Source organism: Panthera leo, chromosome A2 (genome assembly GCF_018350215.1).
Source record: "Panthera leo isolate Ple1 chromosome A2, P.leo_Ple1_pat1.1, whole genome shotgun sequence".
NCBI lineage: Eukaryota > Metazoa > Chordata > Mammalia > Carnivora > Felidae > Panthera > Panthera leo.
This window is the reverse complement of record NC_056680.1, coordinates 9,695,198-9,704,817: the sequence shown is the minus strand read 5'-3', so window position 1 is coordinate 9,704,817 and position 9,620 is coordinate 9,695,198. Positions and strand designations below refer to the sequence as shown.

The 9,620-nt window shown below is 57.5% G+C and overlaps 2 protein-coding genes across 2 annotated transcripts; both read right to left on the bottom strand.

Moving 5' to 3' along the window:
- Nucleotides 1-340: 340 nt before the first annotated feature.
- Nucleotides 341-3,213, bottom strand: CA2H19orf53 (chromosome A2 C19orf53 homolog). Its single transcript, XM_042928619.1, has 3 exons — nucleotides 2,952-3,213; nucleotides 2,818-2,873; nucleotides 341-790 (listed from the first exon to the last, which is right to left on the bottom strand). The coding sequence occupies exons 1-3, from the start codon at nucleotides 3,055-3,057 to the stop codon at nucleotides 647-649; spliced, it is 306 nt and encodes a 101-aa protein (XP_042784553.1). The 5' UTR covers nucleotides 3,058-3,213; the 3' UTR covers nucleotides 341-646.
- Nucleotides 3,214-3,817: 604 nt separating this feature from the next.
- MRI1 (methylthioribose-1-phosphate isomerase 1) lies at nucleotides 3,818-8,655 on the bottom strand. Its single transcript, XM_042928618.1, has 6 exons — nucleotides 8,497-8,655; nucleotides 8,179-8,417; nucleotides 7,186-7,361; nucleotides 5,702-5,878; nucleotides 5,399-5,623; nucleotides 3,818-4,031 (listed from the first exon to the last, which is right to left on the bottom strand). The coding sequence occupies exons 1-6, from the start codon at nucleotides 8,626-8,628 to the stop codon at nucleotides 3,904-3,906; spliced, it is 1,077 nt and encodes a 358-aa protein (XP_042784552.1). The 5' UTR covers nucleotides 8,629-8,655; the 3' UTR covers nucleotides 3,818-3,903.
- Nucleotides 8,656-9,620: the final 965 nt, after the last annotated feature.

The window sequence follows — 9,620 nt, the reverse complement described above, 5'->3', positions numbered from 1 at the left end:
ATCCGGGCTTACCCGGCACGGAGACCCTACCAGGTGGCGTCAGCCTGTCACAGGGGCGGGAAAGGAGCTCCCCGGGACGCCTGGCTGGCCTCTGGCAGAGGCAGTGACCTGGGCATGCCTGCAGGGGGGTGTCAGGTAAGCGAGGAAGCTGGTGGGAAGGGCCCAGGGTGTGAGGGACGAAAAGCCTCTTCTTCGGCTCCTGGGCTGAAGGTGCAGAAGCCTCTCCATCCCTCCCCGGGCACACGCCGTTCTCCGGTGGAAGCCGCCGGGACTGGCCTGGGTCGGGGCACCGAGGCACCAGCTCCAGAAACGGCCCACTCACAGGAGCACGTGAACGGCATGCGGGAGGAACGGCGGTCAGGTTTATTGCTCTGGGTTAAACCAGTGGAGGGAAGACCTGAGGAGGGGGAGGAGGACACAAGAAGCCGGCGGACATTTCCTCCGCTTCCGGGGTTCTTCGGGCCCTGGGAGTCTGACCGGGGCGTTTCAGGTCCGCGGCTCACCTACTCTTTCCCCAAGGAAACTCGAGGTGCGTGAACCCAAGGCTTTGGAGAGCTCGGCTCCTCCCTGCGGTGCCACCTGCGGGGTCACCGGCATGGATCTGAGCACGGAGGCTGTGCCGATGGCCTCCACTGGGCTGGCGTCCTTAGGAAGGCGTCTTGGTGGAGGAGGAAGAGGCTGCCTCCTTCCTGGCGGGGGCCTTCAGCAGCGCCAGCTTCTTGGGCAGGCTGCTGCTGGCTTTCATGACCACGTCATGTTCGATCTTCTTCCGGATCCCGACCTCCAGGTCCTGAGGGGGCAACCACAGGACGGTGAAACTGGGTCCTGAGGTGGGGGGGTGGGGGCTGACCCGTCACCCTCTTTCTGCCAAGAGCTCACAGGAGACTGGATGAGCAACTTCCCACGAATGGTACCTGGGGTCTGGGGTTTAAACACAAGTCCTGTTCTCATCTCTGAACCTCAGCTTCTAAACCTCTACGCATACCCATTTTACAGATGGGGAAACACGTTCTAGCAATGTGGAGGCACCTGCCCAGGGTTCCCAAGACAGGTGAGCGAAGGGGGACTGGAACCCAGCATGCCCAGAGCCTTTGGTCTCAGTTTCCAGGCACCAGTCCCCTCTTGTCACGTGTTATCTCCACTTGGCAGATGGTGGCCTGGGGCTCTGAGACAGAAATGTCAGAAAGCAAAGGCACACGGGTTTGGGTCCAAAACTGGTAGTTTAATCCTATTTCCCAAACTGCCCCATCCTGCCTATGAGTTCCAATGACCATGACCACCACGACTGTCACATACCTAGATGCAGGGAACAGAACAGCAAACAAGACAGAAAAGTCTCTGCTCTCAGGGAGCTGACACTCAGCATGTATATGCAGACAACATAAATACCCATAACCCACTAGGTGAAAGTGATGGTAAGTGCTGCTGTGGAAGAAAAAAACAAGGGATAACAAGCGAGGGGTGGGGGCTGTTACCAAGGACAGCCGCTCGGAAGTAATGCCTGCAGTCAGACTAGACTCAGAGGAAGGGAGCCGTGTGGATTTCTGGGAGAAGAATCCCACAGGAAACAGCGAGTGCAAAAGTGCTGAGGTGGGATAAGGAGTAGTTAAGGGGCCAGTGAGCAAGGGGGAGAGTGGGAGATTAGGGCAGGGAGGCGACAAGGGCAGATCTCGCAGGGCCCTGTGGGCCACAGAGAGGATCTGAGCTTTTCTCGGGGTCACGTGGGAGACACTGACGGCTGGGAGCAGAGGGGCTCGGCCAGACTTGGGTGCTCACTGGCGCCCTCTGGCTGCTGTGGTGGGGGGTAGGAGATCAGGGAGGGTGCACCTGCACTGGTCCGGGTGGTAGTTGATGGGGTGGGAACAGGAAGGGGGTCAGGGAGGTGGGAAATGGGTGGATTCTAAACTAATACTGAGGGCAAAAAAGGACGGGATCAGACCCAAATGTGACAGAAGGGGGGGAAACGATGATCCCAAGTATCTGGAAGGACAGAATCTTCCTGAATCAAAACGGTGGCAGGGTCATGTCGGGGAGGGAGAGGGAAGCATCAGGAGTTTGGTTTTGGATGTGCTGAGACTGAGACGCCCATGTGACAGTCCGCCTCCCGCTGCCACATGGAGGTAAGCAGGCCCTGGGGTCTCAGAAAACCTATGCTCTGAGCAAACGAAACGACTTGCTCAAGATCATGCATTAGTTCGAGTGGAATACAATTTGAACTCAAATCTGACTCCAGTAAAACTAGTTTTAAATCTCTGTAAACTTCTTTATAAGATCCACCCTAGCCACCTACATAAAGAAGTTGCATTTAAACACAACCACAAAAATGACACCCAACGCGGCTAACGTTTACTTGAGTCCCGTGCTGTTCTCAGCGCTTTACAAGTGCCCTATGGCATTAAATCCTTACGACTCTAGAAGAAAGGTGCAATCACTATGACCATGTGACAGGTAAGAGACTTCGGGTGAAGAAACAGCCGTTGACGGCTGCGATCGCACCCGCGCGGCCTTCCTTCGAAACTGGGGTTTCTACTTCCCGTGCCACCTCCCCTCCCAAGTTCCACTAACGAACGGTAACAGCGAGAGCAACTGGCGGGGGTTTAACACTTCCTGCACGTCGGGCCTTGCTTCTACGGGGTCCGGTGAACGATGTGGGAGGTTCCGGTACCCACGGCACAGGAGGGCGGAACTGAGGCTCAGAGAGCGGAGTTCCCCAGGCTCCCCCCTCCGCCCTTCGCCAGCCTCCAGGCTCCCCCACCGGCTCCAGTCTCCATCCTCCGCCCATCACCGCCTTCAGGCTCCTCGCACGCCCCCACTCACCTTCTTGAGCTTTCGCTGCTGCACGATGCGTGCCTTCTTGGGGGCGATGACACGACCTGGGAAGAGACGCACTCGTGTGAGGCCGGGGAGCCCCGGGTCCCCCTCACCCCCCATAGCCCTCAACAGCTCCTCACCGCCCTTCCTCGGGCCTCGGTTCCGCTCGGAGGCCGCCGCCGCCGCCGCCGCCGCCTTGCTCTTCCCCGGCTTCCGCGCCTGGAACTTGCGCTGTCCCTGCGCCATGATGCAGCACGCACCGGAAAAGGCGGGGCTGGGAGAAAATACAGCCGGAAGACGCAGAGCACGATGGGATACAGTGGGGCCGGCGGGGCGCGCGCAAAGACTCACGGGACACAACGGGGCAACGCATTAAAGAGACAGCCGCCCACAGACGTAAATGATATGGAGGGCTTTGCAAAACCTTCCAAAGAAAGGTAAGGCTGATGAGCTAACGCTTCCTGAGCGCTCATTTGTTTTGTAGAACTTAGTTTTATGCTCTTTGTACATAAAAGCTGGTCTAGGATTCTTCACCAACTGAGCCACCCAAGCACCCCTAAACATAAAATTTTAGTATCATAAATGTAAAATCATCAAACCACAGCCTGCAGAGCAGGTGCCTGAGACCGCAAGTAAGATTTTCTTGGAATGAGGGCCAGTGTCAGGGGTGAGGTACGGTCAAGTTGTGCAAGAAGGTGTTACTTGATTACTGAGCTTTTTGGTGTGCCGTTTAAAATTCTGCACCCCAGGTACCATCCTAGTTCTGGCCCTGAAGCAACCTGAGAACATTTTATACATGAGAACACCCAAGGCACGAGGAGGTGAAGTGACTCGACCAAGGTCACACAGCAGAGAAAGTGGCTGAGCTGGGTTTTGAACTTGGGCAGGCTGGCTCCAGTTACAGGGCTCTGAAAGCCATGCAAAGGCCCTGTGTGCTCTCCCTGCTCTAGGAAGAAGTGTAGCTGCGGGGAAGAAAGTCAGTTTTGGGGCAAGCCATTCAATGAATAAGTTTATTACAAAACCTAAGGGAATGGGGGCAGGATATGGAGAGTCAGCTTGGTTACTCCTGGGGTCCAGCTGGGGTCCCCACCCTCAGGAGACGGTGGTGCTTAGGGCTGCCCGGAGCTCCTCAGGAGCAAAGACCCCCAGTTCTGTGATGATGCCGCCGGTGATGAGGTTGTGGGGGGTGACATCGAAGGCAGGATTCCAAACCTCAATCCCTGCAGGAGAGAAGGAGGAGGCAAGAAAGCAGTATTTGGCTCTGTGACAGCTCTCAAGGTGTTGTGTCCTGTCTCCCCCATTGGGGTTCTGGGACTTCGAGAATCCTTGAGAATCCGGGGACAGTCACTCTGCAAGTGCATGAGGGGGCGGGTTTTAGCACTCAGTAACAACCTTGTTGGCATCGTCTCAGAAGGTTTAGAAGTCTTACATACATCTATCCTGCTTCTGCCTGCTCCAAGGATCGCATTAAGAACCTCACAGAGCCCACCCGAGAGCCTTTGCACGGGCAGTCCCTTCTGCCTCCAACATACGACTCACTCGCTGTTTCGTTTCCTTCAGGTCTTTGCTCAGATGTCACCTTCTCAGCGACGCCTTCTCTAATCATTCTGTCTAAATCTCCCTGCGCCAACACTTCCCGTGCCTTTCCTTGCCTTTTCTCCTGAGCCCTTGCCCGCCTCTAACACACTGTGATTTTGTTATTTATCTTGGATTGTCAGCTCCACAAGCGCAGGGATTTTATGACTTTTTCATTCCTGTATCCCTTGCGTTTAGCACAGCACCTAGCATCGGTCAGGTACTCTAAAATATTTGCTGGGTGAATAACCACCACTTACACAAGAGGCTGCAAACTGGGGGCCTGTAACAGTTTTCTCTGGCTCACAGTTCTTTGTTTTTTTTAATGTTTGTTTTTGAGAGAGAGAGCGTGTGTGCACATGGGGGAGGGGCAGAGACAGATGGGGACAGAGGATCTGAAGTGGGTTCTGAGCTGGCAGCAGAGAGCCCGATGCAGGGTTCGAATTCACGAACTGTGAGATCATGACCTGAGCTCAAGTCCGACGCTTAACCGACTGAGCCACCCAGATGCCCCGTGTAATTGTTACTATCCAATGAGCACTAAGTAAGGGTCAGGCGCGGTTCCTCGTGTCACCTGGGCTGATTCGCTGACCACCCAGGGGTTTGTGAGGCGGGTCATAGTAAGAGTGCATCTCACAGACGGTGAACGCTGGGGCTCTTGGGGATGGGAGAACTCAGGCAGCCTGCTCCAGGTGGGGTGGGGAAGCTGAGAGCATCAGTGTCTCTTCACAGGCACTGGGCTAGGCAGTATTCTTATTTCTTCTTTAAGGGAGGAAAACGAAATGGAGAAGAGCAGGACAGCTTGCCTGAAGTCTCCTAACTCATTAGTTGTACATTCCGACCTTGAATCTGACCTTCAAGACGCTTCTGTTCCAAGAAATGGGTCGAAGGAGCCACTTATGCCCCAGAAGGCCCGTGATGCCCTAAATCCACCTGCCCCCAGGAAGGGGCCAGGGTGCCTAAAGGGACGTGCCCAGGTGCCGTGGTGCCCACCTTTAAGGGGCCAGCTTACCGGGGGCTGCAATCCTGACCCCGTTGACGTCGGTCAGCTCCCGCCCTGGGCGCTCCTCGATGACGATGTCCCTGCCTGTCTCCAGATGGAGGTCGCACGAGGAGCTGGGGGCAGCCACGTAGAAGGGGATGCCGTGGTGCTTGGCAGCGATGGCCAGCTGGTAGGTGCCCACCTTGTTGGCTGTGTCACCGTTGGCAACCACGCGGTCGGCTCCTACGATGACGGCTGGGGAGCAAGATGCTGGGGTCCTAACCTGGCCCCGGACGCCTGGAAGCCCCACCCACCGGCATCGCGCCCGCTGACCTGACACCCCTCGGTGGGCCATGGCGGCTGCTGCCATGCTGTCGGCGATGAGCGTGGCGGGGATCCGCTCGTAGACCAGCTCGAAGGCGGTCAGCCGGGCTCCCTGGTTGTAGGGCCGGGTCTCCGTGCAGAAGGCGTGGTCCAGACGGCCCAGGGTGTGCAGCGAGCGGATCACCCCTGTAGGGCTCGGACCACCAGAAGGTCAGGATGAAACAGACAGCGACATGTGGGCCGAGCGGCTCGCTGTTTAGAAGCACAGCTCACCAAAGCCTCGCCAGGCACAGTCTCATCCCCGGGCCCCTGCAGTGATGGTTTCCTCTGCCCGGTACGTGTGGGCTTAGAGAACATCTTCTCCGGGAGGCCCTCCCTGATTCCTCGATCTCGCACAGCCACCCCCCCACCCCTCCGACCCCTTCTCTGCTCTTTCGTACTCATCACCCTCGAACGCAGCCTGCGTATTTACCGACTTGCTTGTGTTACTTCTTCCTACTTTCCTGTTCCTTGGGGCAGAGGTTTTGTCTACTGTTTTCACTGCTGCGTCCCCAGTGCCTAGAACTGTGCCTGGTACACAGCAGGTGCTTAGTAAGCGTTGAGTGAATAGAGGAATGCATGTATGCAGGAATGGTGGGGTACTCGGGTTCTTAACTGATGTTTATTGAGTGAATAAACGAGTATCTTGCCATCAAGGCCTCAGTCCCCAAGCACAAGGGCAGGACCCAGGCAGGTAGGCAAATCTCCGAGAATTTAGGGTCAAGTGGCATCTACTATTTTGACCCCCAAGACCTGTTCCCCACTGTCCTGGTCACAGCTATCCCAATCTTTCTTTTGGGGGGCCACTCCCTTCTCAGTCCTGTTGGAGTTCACATCGTGCCCATTCTGAGCACAAGGCTCAGTCTGGGCCCGTTGACCGATTGATCCTGGATGGGCAAGTGGCCCTATCAGAGCCCCTGAGATATAAGGAGACTTTTCCAGCACTGTCAACACAGAGACCCTTGGCTCTCTTCCTCATGATCTGAATCCTAGCAGCCTCCCTGCTGACCCGTGGAGCATGAGAATGATGCCATCACGGAGGGCAGGATCTAGGGGACAGGGATAGATGGATCCTGATGCCACTATCTAACACCTGGATCCAGCCACACCTGAAGCCAACCACCTAAGCACTTCTGCACAAGAATAACTTCACCGGGGCACCTGGCTGGCTCAGTCGGGTAAGCATCCGAGTTTGGCTCAGGTCATGATCTCATGGCCCCACATCGGGCTCTCTGCTGTCAGCATGGAGCCTGCTTCAGATCCTCTGTCCTTCTCTCTCTGCCCCTCCCCCACTCGCTTACTCTCTCTCAAAAATAAATAAATGTTTAAAAGTACTTAAACTTATTAAAAAAAAAAAGGAACAACTTCACATCTTTTTGGTGGGTAAAGTGACTAGGGTTTCTTTCTCTAGCATCCAAAAGGGGCCCGTCCCCCTTCCCATGATGCCCACTCACCCAGGGCTGTGCCATAGCCAGCAGTGGCCAGGGCACCAGTGTTGCAGTGGGTCAACACGGTCACCTTGCCGCCCCCAGGAGCCACCTGCTCCAGGAGGTGGCGGGCTCCGAGGTCCCCGATGCTCCGATTGTCTTTGAGGTCTTTCTCCAACATGTCCTCGGCACAGCAGATCACTCTGGGGCCGACAAGGGGCTCTCAGCACCAGCCACCGGGCCTTGGGGCCCAGGCTAGCCCCTCCTCCCTGCCCAACACCGCTCAGTGGGAGCCCTCCTGCTCACAGCCTCTCCAGGCTGTGGGACCTGCACTCTTCTGGACCGTCACCTGTCACACCACTTGCTCACTTAACGTATGTTTACCGAGTACTCATGGGCGCTGGAGAGCACAGCACAAAAAATCTCTGCCCCCGTGGAGCTTCCGCTAGGGTGGGGGAGGCAGGTGGTAAGCAATTAATGAAGGAGAAGGCAGCAGAGTCAGGGGACAGAGATGGGGGGATGAGCTGTGTTATGTGAGGTGTGGGGAAGACAGAAACCTGAAACCTGACAGAGAGTAAGCTCTGTGGATACCTGGCCTGCAAGAGACGGCGTGTGCAAAGGCCCTGAGACGGGAGTAAGCTGGGTAAGGTCAAGAAACATGCCAAGTGACCACGTAGCTGCAACAGAGAAGAGTAGAAAAACAAAAGGGCAGGGAAGGGATCAAGGCAGGAAGCAAAATTCCTCAAAAAGAAAAACTAGGAGAATGAATGCAGTGGCTGCAAAAGGGACCTCCGAGGCAGATGGGGCTGGGCATGTTCTGGGGAGGCAGACTCAAGAGACTTGAACTTGAGTGCAAGGACCTTGGGACCCAGCTGTCCGGTAAGGGCTCTTAGTCCCGCTTGCGTGGCCTTGGACTGACATGCCGTGCCTCAGTTTTCCTGTATGTAAAACGGGTCGCTGTGCGAAAAGATGAGTCAACAGCTTCCACGCGGAGCAGTGTTTGGCCCAAGGCCTCCCTACCTCTCCCGGACCGCCTCTTCCGTGGCGCCCTCGCGCTCGGCCTCCAAGGCTGCGGCGTCGGCCAGCTGGCTGGCCGCGCGGGCCAGGTTGACCGCGGTGGGCCGAGCGGTGACCAGGAAGCTCAGCGCGTCGCGCACGAAAGCCACCAGTGCGGCGACGCCGGGTCCCCCCGCACCCGCCTGCAGCTCCACGGCGAGGCTGAGACAGCCCACGAGCGCGATGGCCGGGGCGCCGCGCACCTGGAGGGGAGGGATCGGGGCGTCAGAAGGGGCCGCCCCCCTCCCATCCCTGCCCCGTCGCTGCGCCGCGCGGTCCCACCTTCATGGCGCGGATAGCCTCCCAGGCCTGGCGCACCGAGCCCACTGCCTCGTAGCGGCTGTGCTGGGGCAGCAGCAGCTGGTCGAGGATCTCCAGCGAGCCCCGGGAGTAGCGGATCGCCTCCAAGGCCATGATACCGCCGCCTCGCTCACGCCGCTCTGGGAGGACGGGGTGGGGGGGGGGGGGGGGGGGGCTCCCTGCGCACGCGCGGGGATAGGACGCAAGGAGTGGGCAGGACCCGCCCCGCCCTTTCGGACGGAGGCGCGTGCGCACAGCAACCCCGCAGGACGGGCAGTCCAGGAGGCCGAGCCCGCCCTACCCCCAGGGCTGAGTTTGGGCAGTTAGCCGCCTTCTGGAAACCAGAGCGCACCGTTTCTGGGGCCGTGTTGTTTCCCGTTCGGCTGACTGGAGTTAAGGGCTCGCAGCAAGGTCCCCCAAATCCCAGGTGGGCACCCTCAGGTGCCTGATTTCTTCAGCCACAGAGAATGCTGAAGGTGGTCTCCAATAAAGGCCCGCATTGGGTATTTCAGAGACTAAGGGGCTCTTACTGTTGCCCTGAAACCTTCCCTTCCCCGCAGGGAGCAAAGGCTGGTGGGCTGGGGACAGCCCCTGGGGCCACCATGCCCCATCAGGCGAAATATGAATCTGGCCAGAACCTCAGCACCAAGCGCACTGTGTGGCCGGGTCACGGCCGTATCCCCTGGGGCTACAAACCCCCACGTTTGTTAAATGCTCTTCCTTTTCCCGGTTTAAGTAAAGGGAGGTGGCCGGTTAGGTTTCTGGGTGGATGCCCTGCTGTTTCTGAGCTATTTCCTGTTCAGTTTACCAGTTCCCTCCAAAAGATGCACCATGGCAGGGAAGGGGGTAGGGGAGAGGGCCTTTTTGTGACCTTTCCAAGGCATCCCTAGAGGCTGGGGAGAACAAAAACCCCACACTTGCATGCTCGGGGTTTGACTGCTTCAGGCACGTCCTATGTTCCCAGTCCTAACTGTGCGGTTCCTGCTGCCCGGTCCCCCCTCCACCTTTCGCACTCAGACTGTACTGCCTCCTCTGGGAAGTCCGCTCTGATTGCAGGCCAACCTGAGCTACCACACTGAAACCCTCATGCTGGGCGGGGATGGTGG

Excerpts from the sequence above, each read along its gene's own strand:
- CA2H19orf53 (XM_042928619.1), bottom strand. The coding sequence starts at position 3,057 with ATGGCGCAGGGACAGCGCAAGTTCCAGGCGCGGAAGCCGGGGAAGAGC. Across the intron at positions 2,874-2,951 it reads CCGAGGCCCGAGGAAGGGCG|GTCGTGTCATCGCCCCCAAG; the intron begins GTGAGGAGCTGT and ends GTCTCTTCCCAG. Across the intron at positions 791-2,817 it reads AGCAGCGAAAGCTCAAGAAG|GACCTGGAGGTCGGGATCCG; the intron begins GTGAGTGGGGGC and ends TTGCCCCCTCAG.
- MRI1 (XM_042928618.1), bottom strand. The coding sequence starts at position 8,628 with ATGGCCTTGGAGGCGATCCGCTACTCCCGGGGCTCGCTGGAGATCCTC. Across the intron at positions 5,879-7,185 it reads TGGCTATGGCACAGCCCTGG|GGGTGATCCGCTCGCTGCAC; the intron begins GTGAGTGGGCAT and ends CGAGCCCTACAG. Across the intron at positions 5,624-5,701 it reads GGCCCACCGAGGGGTGTCAG|CCGTCATCGTAGGAGCCGAC; the intron begins GTCAGCGGGCGC and ends CTTGCTCCCCAG.